At 55.3% G+C, this 26,645-nt stretch overlaps 1 protein-coding gene across 8 annotated transcripts; it reads right to left on the bottom strand.

The window, feature by feature from the left end:
- Window positions 1-417: 417 nt before the first annotated feature.
- On the bottom strand, window positions 418-23,314 carry Ubxn11 (UBX domain protein 11). Of its 8 annotated transcripts, none has more exons than XM_076565370.1 (16): window positions 23,177-23,314; window positions 20,093-20,166; window positions 18,999-19,102; window positions 18,392-18,420; window positions 17,850-18,101; window positions 14,759-14,859; window positions 14,312-14,366; window positions 13,859-13,938; window positions 10,798-10,924; window positions 3,652-3,866; window positions 3,341-3,418; window positions 2,293-2,413; window positions 2,078-2,181; window positions 966-1,039; window positions 735-875; window positions 418-651 (listed from the first exon to the last, which is right to left on the bottom strand). In XM_076565370.1, the coding sequence occupies exons 3-16, from the start codon at window positions 19,067-19,069 to the stop codon at window positions 438-440; spliced, it is 1,662 nt and encodes a 553-aa protein (XP_076421485.1). In that variant the 5' UTR covers window positions 19,070-19,102; window positions 20,093-20,166; window positions 23,177-23,314; the 3' UTR covers window positions 418-437. The 8 variants fall into 8 exon arrangements, with proteins under 8 accessions (XP_076421485.1, XP_076421488.1, XP_042127985.1 ...); XM_076565373.1 differs by having other exon boundaries at window positions 17,850-18,015; window positions 18,392-18,506; window positions 23,177-23,311; XM_042272051.2 differs by having other exon boundaries at window positions 17,850-17,948; window positions 18,392-18,506; window positions 23,177-23,311.
- Window positions 23,315-26,645: the final 3,331 nt, after the last annotated feature.

Raw genomic sequence — 26,645 nt, 5'->3', positions numbered from 1 at the left:
CCAGAACTGCCTCTGTGTTGGAGACAGATTCGGTGTGGGTGCCCTGGGAGGCGTACAGCTGCAGTTGTATCAGATTGAGAGCATGGGGAGGTGGGGGGTGGCAGTGGTTTTGTGCACAGAATGGAAAAAGTGTGGATTTGCGTGCATCCGGCTGTCTTCAGAGGCCTGACCTCCACTGAGGCTCCCTTGCCCCAGGTGAGACGGAGAATTATCAGTCAACCCAGCTAGGGCTGGCCACTACCTCCACAGGATCTACTTAGCCCGACTTGGGAGAAAGAGGAACCTAGAGGACAAAGAGCCCGTGGCTACGCCCGCCGCCGAGGCTCCAGTTACAGGCCTGAGTGTCTGTACCGCCCCCTCCCTAGCCCAGCCTTCCTTCCAGTCAGTCCTGTCTAGAGAGCCTGGTGGAGCTCATGGTGTCGGGGGCGGCACTTTATTCAGGGAAGTGGGCCTGAACCAGGGTGGGAGCCGGAGCCGGAGCCAGAGCCAGAGCCAGCACCAAAGCTGGGGTTCACCAGCAGGGCTCTTGGAGGCCGTAACAGCAGTGTTGCATTGGGAACCAGGCCTGCGGCCTGCAGTGTGAGGGCATCATCCTGGTAGACCGTGGGTGGAAAGGTGCTGAAGATCTCAAAGGTGGCCTCGTCCATGTCCCTGGGTGTCCATCAGAGTGCATCAAGCGAGGCCGTGGGGCCAGGGACTCCTCCCTGCAGCCCCCAGCCCTGCCCCGTACCCACCTGGCCTGTGCTAAGAGGGTGCGCACGTCGCCAACAGTGTCCTCGGGCCGCATCATCAACAGGAAGGCCTGCTCCCCATTCTCAGACTTGATGCGCAGCATGGAGAGCGGAGGCACCGGCATGTCGGGGGACTCCTGGCTCCTGCAGGTCCAGAGGCCCTCAGTGCGCCCCAGCCCCCAGGTCCTTTCCTCTCTGCCCTGCTCCCACCTCTCCGCCCCGCCCCGCCCTCACCTCTGCCGCTCAGAAGCCAAGGCAGGTGTCTCCACTATGATCTCCTGGATCCGGGCAGGCATTGGGCAGCAGTTCTGGAAGGCAGCCGGGGGAAGTAGACAGAGCCCTGGGTCCCACCTACATCATCTCCTCCACCCTTAGAGAGGACTGGCTCATTCCTGAGCAGGGGTGGATGAGACCCGTGAGGCAAAGAGCTGGGGTGTTCTGTGTAAGGGGAAGGGGCTGTGGGAGACGACGCCATCATTCTCCCAGTCCAATGTGGGAGACAAGCCCACCAGATGATGGCCAGGCTTGGGGACCTAAGCTAGCCTGGGCTCAGGGAAGACACCTGAGCTGAGTCTGAAGGATGAGCAGCAGTCATCTGAAATGGAAACAGGCCAGGGACACTCCCTACACAAAGATCCTGACCAACCGGAATCTGCAAGGAGGGGACATGGTGGGACCCTGCCAGCAGTTTGCAGCTCTTGAACCAAGGAACCAAGTCAGACAGAAGGAAGGACAGGGTAGGGATGGGGCGGGCACTGACACAAAACGGACGTTCAGGGCTGGATAAGGACCTTGGCTTTCTCCAAGAATCCCCAGACAGTTCCAACAGAGAAGAACCCTGGGGGCACGTGGCTAGCAGGTGGGAAGGCCAGCACGGAAAGAGTGAGACTCTGCAGCCTAGTGGTGGGCTGCAGGGAGGAGCTCGAGGGGAGGACCACACGGACAGGACAACCCGGGAAAGAAGACGAGTCTGAGACACAGGCTTGGCACCCCTTTCTCGGTGGACACTTGGGGAGGAAGAACGAGTGAAGACAAGATAATGAACTCGAAGCATCTGAAAGGCCTGTGGGACAATTCCGAAGCATCTACACCAAGCTCAAGGCCATGCCCTGGACTAGGGCTCATACCCCCAACCCCTCAGCTGTAGCCAACCCAGCTGCCCTGTGGGGTATAGCACAGAGTCCTCACCAGCTCCAGAAACATGACACAGTTCTGAGGGTGTCCTTGCCAGCCTGGCCTTTACTTGGGGTCTATAGGCCTGAGCCTCCTGGCAAGGCACTGTAGGCTGAGCCAGGGTTGGTGATCAAGTCCCCTGGAGAAAGCTGGGTAATTGGGGCAGGCCTCACCTGCAAGGTGTCCCTGATGGGGCCCCGGATGTCAATCACCTCGCCTTGTCGGATTACACACTTGGGAAGCCTGTTCAGAAATTTCTCAGCAGTCATCCTGGAGCCTGTAGGGAGAGCATTGGGAACCTTGGCCCGGGAGGGACGGGAAATGCTGGTAGAGGCCACCTGGAGCTTGCTCTGCACAGCTCCCCAGCCACCCTTGGGGCCCGGCTTACCTGAAGAATCCTCCAACCTGTCCGAGTTCTTGCGCATTTTCTGCCGGCCCACCACTCGGCCCTCGCCTGGGAACGAGCCCAGCCCATCCTCTGGGAAGACCTGATTGCGCAGGTCGCTTACCTGGCAGGAAAGAAGGGCCACAGAAGCAGGGACCCCCAACTCTTCAGCCCTGAAGCCTGACCCCCACCCGTTTGCCCGGAGGCCTCCAGCACAATGGTCTAATACAAGAGAACCACAGTGCATGGTGCTACCACCTCGGGCCCTGTCATGCAAACACCTCTCTTACTCATCCTAGCTGAGGCCTTAGTATTGATGCCCCCCCCAACACACACACACTGGAAGCTGGTCACACAGGGATGGAGGTCGGGAGAGGGAAGAGCCCGGCTCTTGTCTGGTCTGCAGGGCAGACTCCTTCACCGCTGGTCCTCAGTTGCCCTGTCAAGGCCGTAGGTTCCAAGGCCATCTTCCTACGGAAATCTCAAAACCCACGAGTCAGGACTCACACTGTCTCTTGGATCATGGTGTGCCTCACCGTGGAGCTAACCCACCTCCGGAGCCTGCTGCCTCCTGGTCCCCGTGATGACCACCTTCGTCTCTCACTCGGCCCTGGCAGCACGGGCTCACCTCCTGTTCCTGCAGCCCAGCCAGCACCGCCTCCTTCCAGTGCTTGCAACTCCTGCCTGCCTTCCACCCCACCCGCGTGGGTTCAGAAGCCTCCGGGGGAAACTAGGCCCCCTGTGCATTACAGATTCCTCAGGAACCCCAGGGCGTCGAGATGCCCTGAGTGCGGGGGAGGTGTCAGAGCAGTGGTCCCGCCAACGCTGTACCTTCATGATGCCGGCAGAGGGCACTGTCTGCTACTCGGCTTGAGAGAGCTACGGCCCCTCTTGCCATGACAGCCTCCTCACCCTGCTCCCTCGCCCTCCGGCCGGGCATCCTGACCGTCCGAGGGGATGACTCAGGATGACCGGCCCCTGAGCCAGCTACCCCCGTTCTCTCCGAAGCCGCACAGGGAAGGAAGGGGTGGGGCTGGGAGCCACTGGTTACCTTAAAGGGGACTCCATCAGGGTACAGCCGCTGGAGCTCTGAGGGGAAGAAGCCATCCAGGATGTCCCGGAGGCAGCGCTGCGGGAGAGAGAACAGGCCCTGTAGCCAGGCTGTGCCATGCTACGCCAAACCAGCTCCCTGTTGGCTGGCAAGCCCTAAGCATCGCATCATACTCTGGAGATACTGGGAGCGCCAAGATTGGAGGGGTCGGGCCTGTGTACTCTGTGGAGGGCAAGCTAGTGCAGCGGGCTGGCTCCACCATCATCTCCAAGCAGGGGTGAGCAGGCATGGGCCCCAGAGCCCCATCCTACCTGTGTGGAGGGATCGTAGAAGGGCCGGAAGGGCCCGTCAAACATCATAATGCCATTCCGGTAGAGCTTTAGCGGGATGGGCTCTAGGGTACGGAGCTGCGCCCCACCAGGCACTGGCTTCACTTGGGTCTCTCCCTCCACGACCAGCTCGCTCAGATCCTGTAGACTGGCCAGCAGTCTGTCAAAGTCCACCTCGGGGGGCGCCAAAGAATCTCCTGGCAGAAAACACACATGATGCCTATGAGCCTCTGCGGCTCCTGTGTGCCCCGGCAGCTCTGGCTTCTGGGGGCGCCTCCCGTGCTGAGCAGAAGCCTCAGTTCCTAAAGGGGCCACCTGAAAGAAAAGGGTATCTGCACCAGGTAACAACGGCAGCCATCTCTTCTTGGATACTCACTTTGAACTTCGTATTTGAGCCCTGGTCCAGGTAGCCTTGAACTATGTAGTGAGGATGACCTTTGAACTCCTTCTGATCCTCCTGCCTCCACATCCCAAGTGCCAGGATTACATGAGTGTCATCACACCTAGCAGGGCACTTACTATCCATCATCCCACTTCCTCCACTTGGGGATCCAACGCTGTAAGGGTTACACTCCTTCCCATTCTCAGAGGGAACTGAGGCCAGAGAGTTTAGTAGCTTTTTAGAAGTGCACAGCATTAAAAGCAAAAGCAAAGTTTGATACTAGACCTGTGCCTGGCACTGGGTTGGCAAACCTCCCAGCTCTGGATCAAAGCTTTCAGAGTTCAAATCCCAGCCCCTGCACTTCTTCCTGTGTGGCCATATCACAATGCCCGGGGCCAGAATGGGATGCCAATAGTGTTGGCCTCCCAGGGTGGCTATAAGGTGCCAAGGAAGTGAGGACTGACCTGGAACATCCTGAACTGTCCACGGTCGATTGCTAGTCACCAGCTCTACCTTGTACAAATGGTCCTCAGACCAACCCAAGGCTGGGAGGCAGGGGCTGTTTAATCTCCACTATACGCATGAGGAAACAATATCAGAAAAACCAAAAGTGACTCATCCCAGGCCACCTGGCAAGTTAGAGGACTTAGGACCCAACTGCATCATCAGGAGAGGGAGGGCAGGGGCAGGGCTGGGTGGCTGTTTGGATGTTGGGACAGCTGCTGGACAGGTCTAACTGTTTCAGGGTCGCACACTCTTGAGAATCTGCCAAGGCTCTGACTCCTCTGGAAACTGATGCACATGACTCTACCCAGTTCTAGAGGGTGCAGATGAAATGACCAGGACAGCCACGAAAATGCCAGAAAAGGGTGGTGGGCAAGAGGAACACTGGCTGGGGCCCCGGCCCCCAGTTAGCTGCCCCTAGAGTGTAAACCTCCAGCACCCAGCTGACTGAGGGCTTTTTGAAATCTGTTTCCACCAGGACAGCAGGGCTGGCTGCGGCAGGATGTGGGTCAGGGTGCTGGGGATTCAACTGCTCTCCCCCCAAGTGGAAGTCCAGGTGCATGGGGCTGTGTTTCCGGTTGTCTCTGCATCTGATGAGCTGTGGGTCCTCTGTCAGCCTTCCCTTCTCCCTGGCAATGGCTACTCTGAAGGGCTATGGCTGCCCATCTCCGGGCTTGCCCAGTCTTTCCTGTTCTGTACACAGCAGCCCAGTTTACAAGATGCTGGGAACTGAACCCACAGCCTCATGAGTGTGAAACAAGCATTCTATACCCCCTGCCCCACAATGGTATGACATTGTTTCCTTTACAAATAGTTTAAGAACAAGTTGAGAAACCTAAAAATATATATATATATATATATCCCATAAGGCCAGCCCAGTACCTCTTCCTACAGTTTAGGGGAGTGGGGAGACAATGCCCACACAATGGAGCCAATGCTGCTGTCCAAAACAAGCTACCTTAGTGCCAAGGACAGACATGGGATGGGCAGTGAGGCGAGGGGACAGACTGGAGTCCCTGGGATAATGCTAAGAAATATTGATGGTGGCAAACGGGCAAAGTTTGCTTCAGAAGGCTGGCCTGGAAGGCGGGGCTGTAGATCAGCGGCTGCAGAGCATCTGTAGAGCCAAGAAAAGAGCCTGGGGCAAGGCGATGGTGGCGCACGCCTTTAATCCCAGCACTCGGGAGGCAGAGCCAGGCGGATCTCTGTGAGTTCGAGGCCAGCCTGGGCTACAGAGCGAGTTCCCTGTCTCAGGAAAAAGGGGGTGGGGAATAGGGAGGGAGACACAGAGGAAGGGAAGGAGGTAGGGAACTGGTCTACTTTCTGCCTAGAAAGGTAAAAGAACCCTGTCCCGGGGCAGGAAGAAGGCAGAGGAGGTAAGGCAGGGTGGGCTGGGCCGCCACTGAGCGCAATGGACAGGGGGAGGGGGCTCCCAGGGAGAGGACTCACGGCTCCAGGAAAGACCGCGCAGAGGGTAAGGCAGGAGGAGGGTGGTGTGGCCAGCACAGGGCAGTGTCCGTCAGTGAGCACTGGCCTGACAGTTCAACAGAAGCCTTCGTCTGGAGAGGTGCTGGGCGCTCCCACACAAGGCAGCGCAGGTCTGGCTTAAGCCAAGGGAGGGACATGTCCCTTTGTGGGATGGGCAGGAAAGAACCCTAACCTGGCCACAAGAGCAAGTCAGTGGACCTGACCATTAGTGACTCTTAGAGGAGAGTGTTACCCTTCCCATTTTTCAGATGAGGAGATTGGGCCGTGTGGGGTGTCATGCTCCAGGTCACGTAAGCCTTGCAGGGTGACTGCATTCACCCTACGTGACTCATTCAGCTTTCAGTGGCCATGTAGGCGGCATCTGCTTAGCGTTAGCTCTTGGGACACAGCTCCCTGAGCTCTTTCTAGGACGGGCCATGGTGCTGGGGATCATCTTTGAGGCTTCATGTAACTTTGGGAGTTTGGTTGGGTCTCATGTAGCCCACACTATATAAAACTGAGGATGACCTTGAACTCCTGACCCTCCTGCTTCTTCCTCCCAAGTACTAGCCCAACCTCTCTCCCCTTGCCACTTCCTGGCCCTGGAGGGCCACCCTGGCAGGACTGCTGCTTGTGAGCCCTGCAGGCTGGGGCAGGCCAGCTTCTCTGATCCTCGGCTTCCTCTTGTGCACAATGAGGACGGTAACTGTCCATGTCTTAGGAGGGTGGCTGCTGTGGTCCCTCCCAACTTACTCTGGGCTCCACCTCCTCCGAGAGCCTTGTTAGGAACCCCCAGCCCTCCTGCCCGGTTCCCACAGCCTCGGAGCCCGTTCCAGTCCCTGGCCCGTCACACTCTTGTCATTTTGTTTGTGGTTATTTACCTTCCGACTGCTCTGGGCACTCTGAACATGGCTTACAGCGCTGAACCCTAACCTGGCCCAGGCAAATGCCCTAGAAGCGTGTGCTGACCCACGTGTCCACCTGTCTGTCTGCCTGCCAGTGTGTCAGGAGCAGTGCCTGTTGGGCTGAGAGCGTCAACACCCCCCCAGAGTCCCCGTGTGTCCTGCAGAGCCCACAGCAGGACCCCTGCGGGAATGAGTGGTGGCCCCCAAGGCCTGCTGGAAGGACAAGCTGTTGCTTTGGTCTGGAGACGTCCACCTCTCAGGCACGTGGCCCCAGTTCCCGACACCCTCACCACACCCACAGCCTCCTACATCAGGGAGGCCATAGTTAGCACAGTCTGGCCACCTACTTGCATGCTCTCTTCTCCTCAGAAGAGCCAAAGCAGAGAGATGCTCTGAGACTCTGCGTGGTTCCAGAGCACACCCGCAACCAGGACACGTTTGTCTTGATGCCCGCAGCCCTCCCCCCCCCACCCCTGCCAATGAGCTGAGGGCTGCCCCGTCCCAGTGGACCGGCAGTACCAGATACACCAGGCAACAGCCTTCTTGCACGGGCCCACGTCCTCTGGCCTGTACGCCAGCTGTGCTGCGTGCTTCCAGCTGCTGTCACCAGTGAAGAGACAGTGGGCTCGGGCCCTGCTGTCTGCCCCCAGAACACCTAGCCTGAGCCTTTAAACCCCTCATTCCAGCACAGGCCTTCCCGTGGGATGCCGGCTCATCTACGGTGGCCGCCCAGGTGTCTGGGGGGGGGCGTGCTGGAGGGGTAGGGTTTGAGACAGAAGCAGTGTAGGGAGAAGCATGTCTCCAAGGGCAAATCAAACAGGCTGCCAGTGGCCTCTTGACCCAGGGATGTGAGAAGCACCAACCCAGACTCAGGGGCTTGGGGCCTGGGCGGAAGGCTAGGGGTGGATTTAGGGGCCCAGCAAGGGACAGACTGGCCGTGTGCATGAAGGGTGGGAGTCTGAAGAGGAGGAGGGTGGAGAGCACCACCCCACTGCTGTGCTCGACCCTGTTGTGTGTTGTGACCAGAGCAGGACTGTCCCCGAAGCGCTTGGCATTTCGACCCATGTGATGTTTGTATCCTGAGGAGAGGCTGGGAGTCCAAATACCCATCGTGCCCTTTCCAGGCTTCCCCTTCCTGGAGAAACTGGCGACCTTCCTAAGGTAAAAGTTCTAGATCTAGAACATTCTAATCACCCCCTTTGGTCCCAAACTGATGCTCCGGCTCTCCTGCCGACTGGCAGTCTATAAAAGTAACACCCAACAAAATAGGTGACCAGAAATGAGGCAGCAAGAAGCCAGCGCTGGCAGCAGAGGACCCCAGGGACAGAGCTGGGCTAGTCTGAGACATGAGGGAGCTCCAATGAGGAAAAGCTTCTAGAAACGAAAGCATTCCCTCCCCTGGCAGGCAGAACTAGAGGCCCCTCCCACACTGAGAGGCCAAAACAAGAGAAAAGCACAGGGGGCTCCGCGGCCTAGGGGCTCCAGGAGGGAAGATGGCGGCGGTCTGCACAGGTCGCCTTAGCTGGGGAGCTGCACCAACAAAACAGAACACGGGACGATGCTTGTCAGGGGGAGGTTGTTGGTACGCGGAACAAGTAGAAGGCATGTTCCGAGACCAGCCATCTGCTCCGACCCCCTCCTAGAGGAAGCAGAGACACCTTGGGGCCAGGATGCGCTCCAGGATGGGAGGGCCACAGGAAGCAGAACCCCACCTACCATGTGCACCAGGGGCTAGGCTAGGAAGCCTCAGTCTTCGCATCCTCAGCACCCACAGCCACCTGCTGTGGCCTCGGGTGCTAGAGAACTGTGATCGGGGCACCACGCCCGGGGCTGCTTTGGTTTGACCCATAGACCCCTAGCAAGGCCTCACACGACTGACCTCCCATAGCCTGGGGCCACAGTGTTCCCAACATCTTCTCACAGCCATGTTCCAGGGCCATCTCTGACTCCTCCCCTCCACCAGTCCAAAAGGCCATAGGACCCATCTCCCAAATCTCTCTTCTGTCTCTTCTTGTCCTCCACACCAGCACCACCTCCCAGTGGGCTCAGCCTCCTCCATTCAGTGGTCTTCAGACACTCTACCTCAGTCTGCCCATCTATAAAATAAAATACCCTTTGGCCCATGCCAAGGCTGTTTGTTCAAAATGCTTTGAAAGTTGTACAAGAGCTGGGCATGGTGGTGGCGCATGCCTTTAATCCCAGCACTTGGAGGCAGAAGCAAGAGTATCTCTGTGAGTTTGAGGTCAGTCTGGTCTACATAGCAAGTTCCAAGACTGAGTTCCAGAACAGCCTGAGCTACCCAGTGAAGTCCTGTCTCAAAAATAAGTAAATAAATAATAAGAAAGCAGCAGAAGATATAAAAATGGACTGTAATAACCTTTAAACAATGGAGTGTTGTGTCTTGAGATTTAAGGGGAGTAGGGTGAAGCCCAGGCCCAAATAGAGAGTACGACCATGCTTGTAACATGTTTGGATCCCTGGAGCTGGAGTCACAGGTGGTTATGAGCTGCCCTCTGTGGGTTACTGGGAACTGAACTCAGGTCCTCTGAGAGAGCAGCAAGCATCTTAACCCTTAGCCATCTCTCCAGGCCCACGTTTGTCTCTTGTAGGCCATGCTGTCCTCAGAACTGCTACACAGCTGAGGACGTCTATAACTCTGATCCTCCTGTCTCCACCCCCGGCTGCTGAGACTGAAAGTGTGCGTCACCACGCCTGGCTTACCAGGTGCTGGGAAAGAAACCCAGGGCTTTATGCACTGTGTGCAAACACCCTACCAACTGAGCCACGCCCTCAGCCCTAGAATCTGGGGTTTTATCCAGAAAGACACTTCTGACATCAACACTGTTATGTCTTCTAGACAGTCCCTTTGGGAGTGATGCTCTGGGTCCCAGGGTACTTGTTTCTGTCAAAGCTTGGGAAAGAGCGTGACATGCCTGGGCTCCAGATCTGACTCATGTGCTCTTTGTAAGTCCCTGAGGGTGAGAGGTGTGCCCCACTTGGTCGATGAACTTGAGGCTCAGGGAGGGAAGTGGCTGGCCCATGCCATAAGCCACCCCTGAACAGGTGGTGGAGTAGAAATGGCGGTCTGAGCTAGAGTCTGCAGCCTAGGGAGGAAACTTCTCCACTCTGAAGAAAATGGGCCCCGTTTCAGAAACATCTCTACCACCACCAAAATCCCCATGAAAATCTGTACCTAGCAATGCAGATTCCCAGGTCCCGACTCACACATGAACCTGCAGCAGGACCCTGCGAGGAGGCCGAGCCCTGGAAACTGGACAGGAGCTTCTAGAAAGAGGGCCTGCTCTTCCTCTTCTCTGACCCCCATGCCACCCCACCTCCCAACCAAACACAGTCTCTACATAGTCCAGGCTGGCCTTGAACTCTCAATCTTCCTGACCCAACCTTCCAAGTGCTGGGTTTACAGCTATGTGCCACTATGCCAGGTGAGGTTTTGTTCTGTTTGTTAAACAATGGCTTTGGGTGATAGTACTGCACGCCTTTAATCCCAGCACTCAGGAGGCAGAGGCAGGTGGATCTCTGAGTTCAAAGCCATCCTGGTCTACAGAGCGAGTTTCAGGACAGCCAGGGCTACACAGAGAAAGCCCGTCTCAAAAAGCCACAACAAAGCACCAAATATCTAGTAAATCTGGGGTTCCGCAGCCCTTGGCAAATGAGCAGGTAGACTGAGGTGAGACCAGGGAGGGAGATCTTGGCTTTTCTTTCCCTGGGTCAGGGACAAGGTGGGGTAACTCAGCACCCCCCACCCCCACCCCAATGCTGGGAGGCCAGGGCTTGAGACAAAGGGCCTCTGGAAGAGTGGCGGGCCATGGGGTGCTGCTGGGAGGGGCCAGAGCGGATGGTCAACTCTACCTGGCTTCCAGAACTTCTTGGCCTTCATCCAGTCCCACTCATCATTTTCAGAGTCTATCTTTTCCTCTGAGTCCTCTTGGTCCATGGGCTCACCCACCCACTGCAAGCCATAGTCACTGAGGAACCGCTGTGGGGCAGAAGAGCGAGATGTGGTGTGGCACCACCTGCCCAGTTTCCATGAAGGGCATTACCAGTCCAAACCCAGCCTGTCTTCAGCCCAGAGTGGCCTGGACAAAGGATGTGCTGGAGGCCCTGGCCACTTCCAGGCAGTGACCCTGGAAGGCCTTGACCCCCTAGAGCAGCAGGCTCCTTCTCTATGAGAGGACATGACAGCAGCTGATTCACTGTGCTGAGTAAGACCATCATGCCAAGTACTTACTTAACACAGTACATGACTCAAGAACTCCATAACCCTGGCCACCACAGCTCTGGGGACTGTGGGCCTGGCCTAAGTATGAGGAGGCGGCAGGGACATCTGCCCTGCAGGAGTGATCCTCCCTCTTCTTCCTGACGCCGACCGTGTGTGTGCACGGGTTCATGTCTGTGATTCCAGGTGTGTCAGGTACACAAGCACATGCACACTTGTGTGTGGAGGCCAGAGGACAAGCCGGTGGTCTTCTTCCTCAAGCACTGTCCATCTTGGTGTTTTTCAGTCAGTGGACTGGGCCTTGCCTGAATCCAAGGCTGGCTAATGAGCCCCAGAGATCCACCTGACTGTTTGCCCAGCTCTTGGATGACTAATCCATGAACCCATTCCTGGCTTCTTTCTCTCTTTTTTTAATGGGTTCCAGGGACAGAACAAAGGTGTCCATGCTTGTGAAGCAAACACGTCACCGACTGAACCCTCTCCCCAGCCCAGGAGGAGTCACCTATATTTTATTTGTTTGTTTGTTTGGGGGGGGGGGCAGGTGCTGTTTTCAGACAGGGTCTCTGTGTAGCCCTGGCTGTCCTGGAACTCACTCTGCAGACCAGGCTGGTCTCAGAGATCTGTCTGCCTCTGTCTCCCGCGGGCTGGCACTGAAGGCATGTGCCCGGCTAGAGCGGTTTACACTTGTGTCTCTCTCTTCTCTCCCCTCTCGGCCAGCTCCTCTGCCCCACAGCTCACAGGCCTGTGTGTGGTGCGGCCACCGCTGCTCCTTTCAACACAGCTGGTTTTCCTCACTGCATGTAGGGCTGCTTCTCGACCATTTCTACCCCACACACCCGCAAGTTCCAGTGCCCAGCCCCGACCACACCCTCTCTTTTAGGGCTCTTGTCCACTCCTACATAAGGAGGACAGAACCCAAATCCACACCCAGTGTGGCTCTCACTCTGAGCCTGAGTCCCACTCACAACTATGCCGATGTCCAAGGAGCACCAAAATCCACTCATGCCATGGCCCTGCGCCCCACCCTGCCCCAGAGCTCTCCCCACCCCAGCAAGCAGCGCCCCCTACCTACCAACCTCCACACCCCGCTCCTCTGTGGCTGCCGCAGCAAAGGCTCCGTGCCACCTCCCCAGCAGCCCAACCGCCCTCGGCACCCGTCTCCTGCTCGCCTCCTCCGAGGCCAGGCTGCCACGGCGTCTCCTCCCCGGGTGTCCCACACAGAGGGTGTCGTCAGCTTCCCTGAAACCTTCGGCCCAGTTCCTACTCCCTGCTGGTGCCATTCTGTCGTCCCACACAGCTCATTTCCCTCCTCCACAGACATGGCCGCTGCTCTACCATTCCACTCCACACACCTGGGAGGGTCCCAGCCCCCACCCCGCCCACACTCTCCTTTCTGGCCCGTGTCCCCCCCACACACACCCATTCCCTCCAGACAGAGCCCACGGTGAGGCCCCTTTGGCCTGACGGCTCTCATTCTCCCTCTCCTACGACCTCCACCACAGCCAGACACGTGACGGGCAGAGCCTTCTAGCTCTTTGCCCAGACCTCCCAAGTCCTACCCCGCTTTCCAGATCTGCTTGAGTGGGTCCTCCCCAACTTGTCTCTCGTCACCCGATTCATTATCCCCTGCACGCTCACCCTTCTGTCTAGTCACATCTCTGCTTCTGTAGACTGTCAGCCTCGTGCATGTGGGGACCTTGCCTTTCTGTACAGACGACACACGCCTAATGGCTGACAGTGTCAAGCAGGAAGGCTGCTGTCGGTCGGCTCAAGTAATGAATCAATAAACATGGGAGGGTGCTTGGGCCAGGGGTACACTGGGCTGTGAACCTGTGGCCTTGCCCCACGGGCTGCCACATTCCCAGAAGGTACAGCAGTCACCCACAGGCCCAGATGTGAACAGGCCTGCACGGGGCAGGATGCTGCCTCTGCTATTATGGGCTGGGGCTTTGGAAGGCCTTCTGCTTGGAGACAGAGACACTCCCGAGAGGACTCGGGAGTGGGTCTGCAGAGGATGGAGGTACGGCACTGAGCAGGCAAGGGTACTGGACCCTTCGGGGCGCCCAGTGCCTGCCAACTCAAGCCTTGCAGCTTGACCGCAATTCTGAGTGAAGCAAAGTGACGGGGTGACCAAATCAACGGTAAGGAAGTGACGCCACTGTCAGGGACCACCTAGCACTGGTGCGGGGTGAGCCGTGCACCCCTCAGCGTGTCCGATCCCACAGAGGAAAGCAAAGGATGAAGAGCCTGTCCTGGTCACAGGGCAGAGAGGGTTTCAAGGAAATGAGTGAAAATTTCTCTCAGGAGAAGGCGGGAGGGAGATGATGGTCCATGCACAGAGCAGCGTGGGCCAGGGTCCTAGGGTGGGTTCATCAAAGAACAGAGGAAGGTGAAGAGGTCGGAGCAGAGCGGTTCTGTGAGGAGAGACGGGCCAGCCACAAAGGCGCAGTGCTGAACAGAACCAAGTGGAGAATTAGGGGTGCACTGAGTAAGAGCGGGGGCCTGCTCAGAGTTCGATTCAGCCAAAAGGAATAGTGCGCCATGGTGCAGACACCGGCCCTGGCTCTGGGTCAGCCCAAGCAGGGAACAGGCAGGGCCATGGAGGATGGCGAGGTCTCTACTGCAAATCCTTGCAGGCAGCTGAGGGCAGGGAAAGCGGCCTGGCCACCCACTCCACCGACCTTGACCTCTCACCTCCATCTCGCCAACCTGCCGCTGCAGCTGAATGCACTGCGTCTCCAGCTCCTCTTGCCTCTGCAGGGTTGCGTTGCCTCCTGGGGAAGAAGTGGGTGAGCGACTCCGCTGCCACCTTGGGGCTCAGCCCTAAGGTCTTCTGGGGACCCTGAGAACTGCCCCTGGGCCGATCTCTCTGACCTCTCTCCTAACCCTGGGTGGGGGCGGGGGTTGCCTGAACTGACTTTTAAGAGCCAACCATCCCTTCTTCGGTAGGAGTGAGGCTCCTCCACGCTCTGGACAGTGCAGTCTGGGTGTAAGGCACCGGGTAAAGGGTTCTTGTCTCTCTGGTCTCAGCCGTGCGAACCCCACCGCGAGTCTGCCTGATGCTCTTGGAGCCTTGATTCCCAAAGCAACTGTCCAAGCTCCCAGAATCCCCGGGCCCGAGCAGGTACCTGACCAAGGTCTTCTTACCCTGGTTCTGCTGGAGGGTCTGCACCAACTCCTCTAGGGCCAGGATCTTCTGGTCCTGAAGCAGTGAGACTCAGGGTGAGTCCTGGTGGGCCCCAGAGCCCCACAGGGTAGTAATGAGGTAAGCGTTAGCCCTTCCCATGGGACAGGCCACACCTCTTGCCTGTGTGTGAGCATCAACCTGTCCCTGTCAACCTCGGGTACAGCCCCTGCTCCTGGGCCTCAGCTAACCCCCACTCTCTGAGTCACACTAGTGAAGAAAGGCACAGCCCATGTCTTGGGCCCAGTGTCCAGCTCGCCACCTCTGCTCAGCAGACTGCTAACTACCCAGTCTACATTCTATTAGACTCTCTGCCCTCTGGATCATTCCCAGGTCATCGCTTGCCATCAAAACAGACCATTCAATCTGAGCAACAGTCCTTCCTGCCTGTTTCCTGCCTCAGGTCCTACCTTGGACAGTATCTCATCAGTCTGGGCCTTCAATTGTTGCTCTAGCTCCCGAAGCTTCCTGGCCATGGAGGTCATCATCTCCGAGTCATGGAATACGGGGACTGCCAAGTAGACAAAGTTTCTAGTGCCCAGGCCTGGGGCTGAGGCTGACCTGGGAAGGGCCGGAAAGGGAGAGGGCCGCACGAACAGACACAGCAGTACCGACGGCAGCTAATACGTCTGTGATAGGGGCGCTTGAAGCTCTTCACAGAGCAGCTCGTGAGGTCCTCACAGTGGGCCATGAAGTCAGTGGGCTACTTTGTAAAGCTGGGCGGGGGGCGGCAACTTGTTCCAAGTGTGCATCAGTGGTGCAACACACAGGCCACATCACTTAAGTCGTGTGCGAGTGTGTGTGTGTGTGTGTGTGTGTGTACACATGGTTACATACTCCCATGCACACACATGCAGAGGCAAAGGAGGATGTGGGTGTCTTCCTTTATTGATCTCTACCTCTTTTTTTTTTTTTGGTGCGGGAAGGGGGGGTGTTGAACCTAAGGCCATATGCATGCTAGGCAAATAGGCAAATGCTTAACCTAAAGATTGCTGTTTGGGGCAGGCTGGCTGGCCAAAAAACTCCCACAGTCCACCTGTCTCTGACCTTTGTAACCTGGTGGGGTTTCAGGCATACATGGCCATGACAGGCTTTTATATGGATGCTGGGGACTTGAACTCAGGGCCTCTTGCATTCACAGCAAGTACTTTTACACACTCAGCCATCTCCTTGCCATCAAGCTGGGTGACCTGAATTGGATCCCTAGGATCCACAGGATAGAAGGAAAAGAATGAGGTGTTCTTTGACACATACATACTCAGCCTTGTGTGTGAACACAGGAACACACACACACACACACACACACACACACACACACACTAAATTAATTAATTAATTAATAAGCACCCAAACACCCAGAAGAGAGAGGGAGGGGATCTATGTGAGTCGAAGGCCAGCCTGGTCTACAAAGTTCTAGGACAGCCTGGTCTACAGAGTAAGTTCTAGGACAGCAGGGGCACACAGTGAAATTCTTTTTCAAAACAGAAAATAAAAAAAAAAGTTAATGTCGCTGTTTTAAGGATCTAAACAGGCATAAATATTACTGCAGGGTTGTTGAAGCCTCTCAGGTCCCAGGTCAGGAGAAAACCTAAGAGATGTTTGGAACTACTGAGGAGTCTGGAGTGTAAAAGAGATGGATGTTAGGAGGATTAACAGTCATGCTCAGAGGTGCAGCAAGAACACTGTGAGTATGTGTTTCCTTATTACTAGGAGATGCAGGAGTACTAAAGGAGCTGGGCAGGAAGGTCAGGACCTCTGCAATTCACCTCTAACTTGCTCATCCAAGAGATGCCCTTGTATGTCTCTTTAGGGACAGGCAGAGGGAAGGTGGCCATGGCGAGATCTCAGTTGCTATGAAAGGGGAGACACTGTATTCCTACTTGAGCTTTCCTGTACACTGGAACATGTTCAAAATAAAGCTTGGGAGCCAGGCTGGTGATTCATCCCAACACAGGAGGAGCAGGAGTTCAAGGTCACCCATGGCCACAGAGTGAGTTTGAGGCCGACCTAATCTACATGAGGCTGTGCCAAACCTCACCCTCTCAAAAACAAAACCCAACACCACAAGCCCCCTTCATCCCACAGACACTAACTCCCCTAACTACATGGAAAGAAGGAACCGCAGCCGGTCATGAGACCACACCGGATGCCAGGATGGTTCAGGAGAAAGATGGGAAACCTGAACTCTGTCTTACCGTTATTTCTAGTCCCTGAATTACCTGGAGTTGCCTCCTTAGGGCTTCTTAGCCCGAGGGATAAAACATCCCCTAGTGCAGGTGCCACTGAGTGAGGGCTCTCTGGACCTTGGAGCCAGGAGCATCTTAAGGCACTCAAGTGGAAACTCTGGAGTTGTCCGCATGCAGAGCACGGCTGCCTTACTGAGCCGTGTGGGTGAAGGGAGGGTCTGGGCAAATGCAATGTCCACAGTGGGAAGTGGGGATGAAAGGGGGCACCGAGAGCAGGCAAGGAGAAAGACCCTAGGAGCAACGGCGCGCGGACGGAGGCGCCATCAACAATCTGGCCAGCACAGTCTGCTCTGAAAAGGAGGCCGTGGGGGCAGGGGAGGCGGCTGCTGGGCAGGAGAGGAAGGTCCTGTTGGAGACCTTGGTGGGGACACGCACCAGCCGGATGTGGCAGGGAGGAGCGGAGAAAGGATGTACAGTTCCTCTGAGGGAGGAAGGCGGCAGCCGCATGGGCCACTACTGTCGCCAGCTCGGGTAGGGGACTCTGTCTGTGATTAAGTCACTAGGGACTCAGCTCGGCAAGCCCTGGCTTTTCCTTCTCCTTTGACCCTGCCAATGTCAAACGGAGGGAGTCTGGCCTAAGGGCACCTCCTGCTGCCCTTCAGAGTGCTGGCCACTGCTCTGAGTACCCTGTATGATAGCTGGGACCCCCCCACCAAGCAGCGTCTCCCCAGATCCTTATAACATGCCCAGCCCACTGCTCTTCTTCCCCAGGGGACAAGGAAGCAAGATGCTAAAGCTGCTTAAGCTGTCACGGCTGGTGGAAAGTTCTAGCCTCAATGACAACCTCCTGCCCCTGTTTGGCCGCTCTCCCCCACCCCACCCCACTGCAGGCAACTCCACGCAGGTCTCTGCAGACACAAAGTCAGGCGGTCCGCCTGCTGTGGAACTCTCAGCCCATCTGGACCGTGCTGAGGAGGAAGCGGATGGCCAGAGGCTGAGCTCCCCTTCAGGACCTTCGCTGTCTCTGCACCTGAACTGCAGACCCGCAGACATCATGCTTGCTGGAGACTGGAGAGCTGCTGGGCACAGCCTGGCCTGGGGCTTGGCCAGCTCCCCAGCCTGTGGCTTCAGGTTAAATCCTGTCCTGGGTGGGTCTGAGGACACAGGCATCGTGGCAACTAGCCGGAAGCAGGAGCAGGGTCTCACCCAGCAGGCAGGGTAGGAGCCACGGCTCACAGGGCTTTACCCCATCTCTAGAGCCGCTCCTGCTGCTAAGAGCAAGGGGGACCCACAGCCCTTAGCCCTCTGCGCTCACCTTGCCTACCCACAGGGGCACCAATGCCGCCATAGCAGGAAGGGACAGAGATCTTTTCTTCCGAGTCCTGTCCATCATTCAGCATGTCCACCTCATCTTCTGCAGACAGGAACGCCCAGGTCACTGCTCTGGGGCCACAACCCAGAAAGCACTCTGGCCCTGGGCCCTGGCCAAGACGAAACAGCTTATATACTGGCCCCCGAGAGTGTACGGTCAGGTCAGTGATGAGGCCAGGGCGCCAGGGAGGGAAGGCTATAAGATAAAGGCTGAGGTCCACATCTCTGGTCTTCCCATAGTTTCGAGGTACCCATACCCATCTCACATTAGGCAGAAGAGTTCTAGGATAGTGTGGGCATCTCTGCTGAGGTGCAGGGCAAGGGAGTGGCCCAGACCTCTGAGCAAAGGGTAGAGAGCTGAAGAGTCAGGGGCAGGCCAGACGGCCAGTCCCACAGGACCTCAGCATGCTCTTTGCCCAGCTGCCCAGTTGGAAAGAGAGACAGACTGGTGGGAGGACAGGGGCGCGGGGCAAAGAACACACTCACCATCTCCGTAGACTCTTATCCCTCGCCTCCTGGGGACCCAGGCAGGAAGAAGGAACAAATACAAATTAAGCCTCTTGGAATGCCACCAAGGGAAGGTTCCAGGCCCCATGCAAGGCTAAAAGAGATCGAGGTTAAGCCTCTGTGTCCTGCAGATACCCCCCCACCGCCAAGCTATCCTTAGCCAGGGTGAGCCGAGGGACACACTGTACAGTGCTGAACTGCTCCCGACAGAGACAGAAAGGAAGAAAGAGAAGAAAATGAAGAAAAAGAAAATGTTTTTCAAGAGGATTAGGCCCTGGCATTAACAGCCCAGCACAGAGGCTGGCCCAGGCTGGCAGAACACTCACGTCTGCAGAGCTAGTGAGTGAATGAACAGTGAATGACAAGCACCCTCACAGGGCCATGCCTTACGGAAAGCACCATCCAATCTTTGGCCAGCACAAAGCAGAGTTCCCGGAAGGCATAAAGAGAAGGAAGGTGGACACAAAGCCGCTAACGGCTCCCTGTATTCCCCTAGACACTAGGAGTCACTCTCCTCTGGTGAGGGACAGGTCAAGGAGGAGACAGGGCAGGCGCACAAGGACCTAGAGGCCAGCTGGCTCCTTACCCAGGATTCACAGGCTCCGACTCTAGGGGCACCTTCCGTGTCTTGCTAAGAGAGGCCAGAGGTGAGCTCATAGCTCTAGTCTTGAGGCTAGCTGTCAGGGACTCCTGAGAGGAAAGAAGGAAGTCAGTTCTTGGGGACAGAGGAGACCCAGGCTTCAGGTGAGGAGGGAGCAGCAGCTTTTCCTGAAGAGGAGCAGTGTCCGGAGAGAAGCAGCCCCACTCCTCCAGTGTGGGCTGAGGTTCCTGACATCTGTTGGCTCCTCTGAGCAGCTGATTCTCTGTTCTGAACATGGAAACCCTTGCCCGGTGGGGTGCAGGGCCTGCAACTTCCCCAAGCTTAGAGTGTGGGCATAGACAAGAGGCTGGCACTCTTACGGATCCATCACTGAGATGGTTGGCAGAAAGCCCTGGTCTGTCTTGTCCACCTGCCAGAACCCAGGTGCCAGCCGCATCATCTCAGAGGCAGAGTGGGCAACCCACAGGCGGGATTCATTGAAGACACGGTCATGTACCACGGAGGTCAAGCCCTGGGCCCTTGCCCATGCTCTCTGCTCACAGTGTTAAGTGGTACCTTATTTCCTCCTCTGTAAAATGTGCATGCTATCGGCACCTACCAGGCAGGTGACCGGGGGTGGGGGTAGGGGGTGGGCACGGACTCAAAGTCCCAAAGCATTCTGCCCAGTGCCAAGCTCAAAGGCAGGCACCTGCCAGCTGAGCTGTGGCTGTGTGGGGCCATTGTTATTCACACACACAGGGCTAACACTCGAAAATGTTGATTCCGTTCTTTCTCTCTCTCACCTTCTTTCTGGAGTCTGGGACTCATGCCCCACCCTTTCTTCAGAAGCAGCCTCTCTCGAGGCCTGGGCCCAGAGTTCCCTCACCCACCATCCAGTCTCCTCACCATATCCCTGCATTGCTCTGTGGGTCTGGGCTCCCTCATGATGTGTGTAGCTAAATAGGACCGCCCTTAGTGGCTTCTTTCATTGATGCCCACAAGCAAAAAAAAGACATGCCACACCCCTGAACAAAGCCCCCCAAGGGCTCCTTACACCCTTGAATTTGAAAAACTCAAAAGCTGGGCTTGGTGGTACATACCTTTAATCCCAGCTCTTGGAGAGGCAGATCTCTGTGTGTTCCAGGCCAGCCAGGGTTACATAGTGAGATGCTATCTAAAAAAAAAAAAAAAAGGGAAGGTCGAGGAGGAGGAAAATAAAATTCCCATGGTGATCTGGCCCTGTCTGCCTCCTCAGCTTATCCCCCAACCATCCCTGCACCGAAGACAGCTGGGCCATGCCTTGAGCACAGAGCTCGTCACTAGCCTCCTCTCCTGGGAGCCAAACTCTTCTACTTTTGGTGGTGAGCCCAGCCTTGAAGGCCAAGCCCCCTCTCCAGCCCTGCCTCCTCTGCTGGAATGGCCTCCTCCTCCGAACCAGACCCTTCCTCTGGCCAAGTTAACCCCTCTGTTTCCCTTCTATTCCTTCTTTGGCTATAATTTAGCTTTTCATTTGGAAATTCAGGTGGTCAGACATGGCAGCAGAAGCCTTCACTCAGAGTCTCTTGCCAACCCTACCCCCGTTGTTTTAAAATAGGTTCTAGAGATCAAAGTCAGGTCCCTGAGCCTGCAAAGCAAGCGCTTCACCAACTAACCTGTCTCCCCAGCCCCTTGGTGTTATTTTGAGACAACATTCCACTGTATAATCCAGGCTGGCTAGAAGTCACAGGGATCCTCCTGCCTCTGCCTCCTGGGTGCTGAGATTACAGACATGAGTCACCAAAAGACCCTGTAAAGTGGAGTTTAGTGGTGCACATCTGTGATCCAGGATTGGGAAGGCTGAGTTCAAGGTTAGCATGGGCTACAGAGCAAGTACAGGACAGTCAGGGGCACATGACAAGACCAGCTAAAAAGCAAATGAAGGGCCGGGTGGCGGTGGTGGCACACACTTTTAATCCCAGCACTTGGGAGGCAGAGACAGGTGGATCTCTGTAAGATCAGGGCCAGCCTGGGCTATGGTCTCCAGAGAGTTCCAGGACAGCTAGGGCTATTATTACACAGAAAAACACTGTCTCAAAAAAACCTGTACACTTTAATAGCTTACCCTCACTTATCTTCCAGTCCCCCCACTTCTCCCAGCCAACCCTAGATGGCTACTAATAGATCTGCCCATTCTGGACAGTTCCTATAAATGGAGCACTAAAATGCCTAGACTTTATACAGTGGAGGGTGATAGACAGACTAGGTGAATTGTTATCTGTACATTTTTATAGAAAAAACAGACTCCCCCAATCAAACCCAACAATGTGCCACAAAACCAGCTCCTCCATCCTCCCCCTCATTTATAGGACCTCATCTCCAATCCCATTGTTTCTCTCTCCCTTTTATTCTCTCTTCGTCTGGTCAGCTACGAAACCCTTCACATTAGACTGTGCGATGTCTCTCACAGTGGGTTCTTTTCTCCCACGCCTCTCAGGACCCTCTGGATGCGATGCTATTACACTGCCCCGTTTTTAGTTTTACTCTCATTCAATCTGGTGGTGTCCTTTGAGCCCTGGGCCCCGAGGATAGAGTAACGCCTTCAGCAGTCTGGGAGTAGTTTGTCCTGGGCAGGGCTGTGCCTTTTCCCCTGGGCCAAAGACATTTTGTTCTTGCTGTTTCAGGACTTGGAGTTGAAATACTAACAAGTGCTCTACCACTGAGCAATAACCTCAGCCCTTTTTTTCAATTTATTTATTATTCTTTTATATACATTGGTGTTTTGCCTGCATGTATGTCTGTGTGAGGGTGTCAGATCTTGGAGTTACAGTCAGTTGTTAGCTGGCATGTGGGTGTTGGGAATTGAACTCAGGACCTCTGGAAGAGCAGCCAGTGCTCTTAACCGCTGAGCCATCTCTCCAGCCCTTAAACTTATTTTTAATGATTTATTAATTTGTATTTTATCTGCATTGGTGTTTTACCTGCATGTATATCTGTGTGAGGGTGTCAGATCCCCTGGAAATGGAGTTACAGACAGTTGTAAGCTGCCATGTGGGTGCTGGGAATTGAACTGGAAGGGCAGCCAGAGCTCTTAACCTCTGAGTTTTTAATTGATTCACTTTTTCAGGACGGGAGAGTGAACCCAGAGTCTTACACATGCTATAACAAGTGCTGTATGCTGAGCTATAGCTAGGTCTTTGTTGTTGTTATTTTTTTTTTAATGAAATTAAGTCTTGGGCTTGAAAATGGCTCAGAGGTTAGGAGCAATCGCTGCTCTTGAAGAGAACCTAGGTTTGGTTCCCAGGAACCACATGGCAGCTCACACCCCTGCTGTAACTCCAGTTCCAGGGAATCTGATGCCTTTCCTCTGTCCTCTGACAGCAGGCATGCACGTGTTGCACATACACACATGCAGACACTCATATATACATACAAAATTATATATAAAGAATAAGAAAAGTCTTTGCCCAGGATGGCCTTGAACTGCCTCTAAAGTCCAGGCTGACTTTGAACATGTCCTGTTCCAGCCTCCTGAGTAGACAGGCCTGCAGACCACCAGGCCCAGCCTTCTATTTGGTTTAGTTATTTGTTTTTTTGTTTTTGTTTTTGTTTTGTTTTAGAGACAGCCTCATTCTGTAGACCAGGCTGGCCTCCAAACTCAGAGATCCTCTCCTGCCTCTGCTGGGATTAAAGGCGTGCGCAGCCACACCTGGCCTTGCTTTATTTTTTAAAATTTAAGGCAAGGTCTCGCTGAATCACCCTAATTGGCCAGGGACTCCTTATGTCACCCAGATTGGGTTTCATACTCGCAGTCCTCCTGCCTCAGCCCGCCACAACGGATGAAGGCTGTAAAGGTATGGTTGTCGCCTCCGGTGAGGGTTACAAACGTGTCCTGTGCCTCTCCATCGTGAGGACTGAACTCAGTGCTGCCCTAGGCGATCATCCCTTCGACACACGTGGGCTCTGGGACTGCCGGGCGGCTGCGCGCCGACCTCCTAACCCCTTGCAGGACGCGCTTGCAGAAGGAAGCTACCGCGCCCAAGCCCCGCCCCGGGAACCCGCCGTCTGCTCCGCCTCCACGCGCGGACACAGAAGCGGGGTCCCCACCGCCCTCCTGCGGCGAGCCACGCAGGCCTCGGGTCCTCGGAGTCGGGGCGAGGGCTCCGGGAAGACTTGGCGGGGCAGAAAGGCCTGGAGCCGAGACTCACCACGGGCCCGGCGAGCCTTCCCGCGGCGCCGCCATCTTGTTGTCTCGCGGTTTCCCAGGCGACCAGGACCCGAGCACTCCTCATTGGCTAACTCCGAGAGGCTGGCTGACGAATCAGCGGGCGACGAAGGCGGGTGCAGCCGACTGTGCCCGAAAACTACCGAACTACGGTGCAGAGGAGCTGCTCAGGAGACTTCAGGTCCCAGAATGCACCGCTCTGCGGGGTCAGAGGTCGGAGAGCTTTCTTAAGGCCTAGGTTTGCGTTCAGGTCTCTGGATCTGAAGGTGTGACGCCGGTCACTGTCCATGTGGGGCTAAATGAACCTTGGGAGAATAACGTTTCCTTCGCGTCTCCATCTGATCATGCATTGGACTGATGCAGGTTGCTTAATAAATATTTAAATCTCAGTTTCTCCTCTAATTTATGGACTAGAGGATGCCCTAAAGGAAAGTTCTTAATTCTAGTTCCTGTGTGGAAGAATTGGGAAACATACCCCACTCCCAGTTTGTAAATAATTTCCACCCCCCTGAGCCTCACAGACAGCTCAGCGGATAAAGGAGCTTGCCGCCAAGCCTGAGGATCTGAGTTCGATCACTGGGCACACGCGGCAGGAGGCAGCGACTCTGGGGTAGTCTTCTGACGTCCACACAGACACAACCCACGCACACACACAAAATAAGTCACTAAAGCGGGGCGGTGGTGGCGCCCATCTCTAATCCCAGCACAGAAGCAGGCGGAGCTCTGTGAGGTCAAGGCCAACCTGGTCTACAGAGTGAGACAGCCAGGGCTACATACACAGCCAAACCCCGTCTCAAAAAAAAAAAAAGTGCTAAATAAATATTAAATAAGAAATAAAATTAGACTGTTAATATTCTGATCCGCCCCTTGGCACCGTGCTGCATCCTGACATAAAAACCTCATTTTAAAGAAAAACGCTCCCTTTCCTCTCGCTCTTCGCTCTCCTTCTTTCCTGCCATGAGGTGCGCACACCTCCGCCTTTCCTCTCTTCTCTTCCTCTGTCTCCTTTCTGTCCCTTTCTCTCTCTATTATAATAAACTCTTTCCCCGCAGATGCAGACCTCGGCTGTGAATGACGACGACGCCTCTGCCACGCCTGCATGGCGTGTGTCTTGCCTGTCGCCCACCTCTGCATCTGCCCAGGATGCCAGCATGTTTCCCTGCACCGCGCAGCGTACCCTCAGGGTCCCAGTGCAATATCCTAACGCTCCTGACGCAAAAGGAACTAGAGACAGTTTAGTTAGGAACGCACACTGTCAGAAATATTTCTTGCCAGGCAGTGGTGGCACAGGTCTTTAATCCAAGCACTCTGGAGGCAGAGGCAGCTGGATCTCTGAGTTCAAGGTCAGCCTCGGCTACAGAGTGAGTTCCAGGACTGCCATGTGGATCGAGAACCTGCTGGGGGTCTAATGCCAGATCTCCTGCATACCAGATATTTACATTGTGAGTCATAACAATAGAACAATTACAGTCATGGAGTAGCAACACAGTAATTTGATGGTTGGAGGTCACCACAACATGAGGAACTGTATTAAAGGGTCGCAGCGTTAGGAAGGCTGAGAACCCCTGCTAAGCTCTCCTCAGTCACTTTCCCAACCCTCGTCACTCAGTGATCCACTCTAGAGACCCTGGAAATCTCTGAGGTCCTCAGCTCCAAATAAGCCTCGAGTGCTGGGAGACCTTGGAGACCCAGCTGCTTAACTGCCCCACTCCCCAGAACACCCTCTTAACTTAGGGATGGAGCGCCACTGCTCGCTCTGCTGGCTGCCTCTTTATCCCGTCCACCGTCTGAGTTCCTACTCTTTGTTCTTTTTCTTTCTTTCTTTCTTTGTTTCTTTCTTTCTGTTTCTTTCTTTGTTTCTTTGTTTGTTTCTCTCTCTCTCTGTTTGTTTTTCGGTTTTTTGTTTTGTTTTGTTTAGAGACAGGGTTTCTCTGTGTAGACCAGGCTGGCCTCAAACTCCTGAGTTCTGGGATCAAAGGCATGCGCCACCACTACCACCACTGGCTGAGTTTCTATTCTTGAGTGGACAGAATCTACTTGACTTTTAGGTCATTTCCTGAAAGATGCTTATCAAGTCTGGCTCCTTTGTGGTTAAGTTTATTGGACCCTAGCAGCTCAGGGAGGAAGTGAACAAAGAGAGGGAGTCTAAGTCTAAGTTTATGGAGTCCCCTAGAATAAAACGCAGCAGCTGGGGCAGCGGTGGCACATGCCTTTAATCCTGGCACTTGGGAGGCAGAGGCAGGTGGATCTCTGTGAGTTCGAGGCCAGCCTGAGCTACAGAGTGAGTTCCAGGACAGGCTCCAAAGCTACACAGAGAAACCCTGTCTTAAAAAGCCTAAATAAATAAATAAATAAATAAATAGAACCTAGCGCTAAATCTCCTACCCCTTGTTTGCCACCCCTACAGCCACCACCTCCGATGAAGCCTTTATGTTCTAAGTCCTGTCCTCGACTCTCCTCGACTTCCAACCAGCATGCTCCTTCCCAAGCGTGGGCCACCTTCCATTGCTCCTCTAGACTCCCTCTCTTTCAAGAGCCTGCTCAGACGCCCCTCCTCCAGGAAACCATCTCAGATGCCCCTCCTCCAGGAACCTGCTCAGACGCCCCTCCTCCAGGAAACCATCTCAGATGCCCCTCCTCCAGGAACCTGCTCAGATGCCCCTCCTCCAGAAAACCATCTCAGATGCCCCTCCCCCAGGAAACCATCTCAGATGCCCCTCCTCCAGGAACCTGCTCAGATGCCCCTCCTCCAGGAACCTGCTCAGATGCCCCTCCCCCAGGAAACCATCTCAGATGCCCCTCCTCCAGGAACCTGCTCAGATGCCCCTCCTCCAGAAAACCATCTCAGATGCCCCTCCTCCAGGAAACCATCTCAGATGCCCCTCCTCCAGGAACCTGCTCAGATGCCCCTCCCCCAGGAACCTGCTCAGATGCCCCTCCCCCAGGAAACCATCTCAGATGCCCCTCCTCCAGGAAACCATCTCAGATGCCCCTCCTCCAGGAAACCATCTCTGATGCCCCTCCTCCAGGAAACCACCTCAGATGCCCCTCCTCCGGGAAACCATCTCAGATGCCCCTCCTCCAGGAAACCATCTCAGATGCCCCTCCTCCAGGAACCTGCTCAGGTTCTTCTCCCTGCCCTTAAGCAAACCTATATTCTGCTTTAAAGCCTGATACCACGATGACCTTCCCATTCAGTTTTGTGAACTACAGTGACCCCTCCCATAGGCAGTGGCCTATGAAAACCTGAGGGAAGAGTCCCTTTCTCATTCATCTTGCCCCAGCTAGTGAGTACTGTAATGCCCTCCAGTGAGCAACCCCCCCCCCCAACAAAACCACCAAGGAGCCAACTTCCTATGTAAGAACAAAAGGTTTCATTTATTCCGGCCTAGGCAGGGACCTCCCCAACACCACTTAATAGTAGGTGAAGAGAGGGAAGGCCCCGAGCACTC

This window comes from Peromyscus maniculatus, chromosome 2, assembly GCF_049852395.1.
Source record: "Peromyscus maniculatus bairdii isolate BWxNUB_F1_BW_parent chromosome 2, HU_Pman_BW_mat_3.1, whole genome shotgun sequence".
NCBI classification, from domain to species: Eukaryota; Metazoa; Chordata; class Mammalia; order Rodentia; family Cricetidae; genus Peromyscus; species Peromyscus maniculatus.
Note: the sequence above shows the minus strand (reverse complement) of the source record. Positions and strands in the feature narration are given on the sequence as shown.

Coding starts and splice junctions, on each gene's coding strand:
- Ubxn11 (XM_076565370.1), bottom strand. CDS start 19,069: ATGAGCTCACCTCTGGCCTCTCTTAGCAAGACACGGAAGGTGCCCCTA. Junction 14,367..14,758: donor CTGATGAGATACTGTCCAAG/GTAGGACCTGAG, acceptor TCACTGCTTCAG/GACCAGAAGATCCTGGCCCT. Junction 13,939..14,311: donor GACCCTCCAGCAGAACCAGG/GTAAGAAGACCT, acceptor CTTCTTCCCCAG/GAGGCAACGCAACCCTGCAG.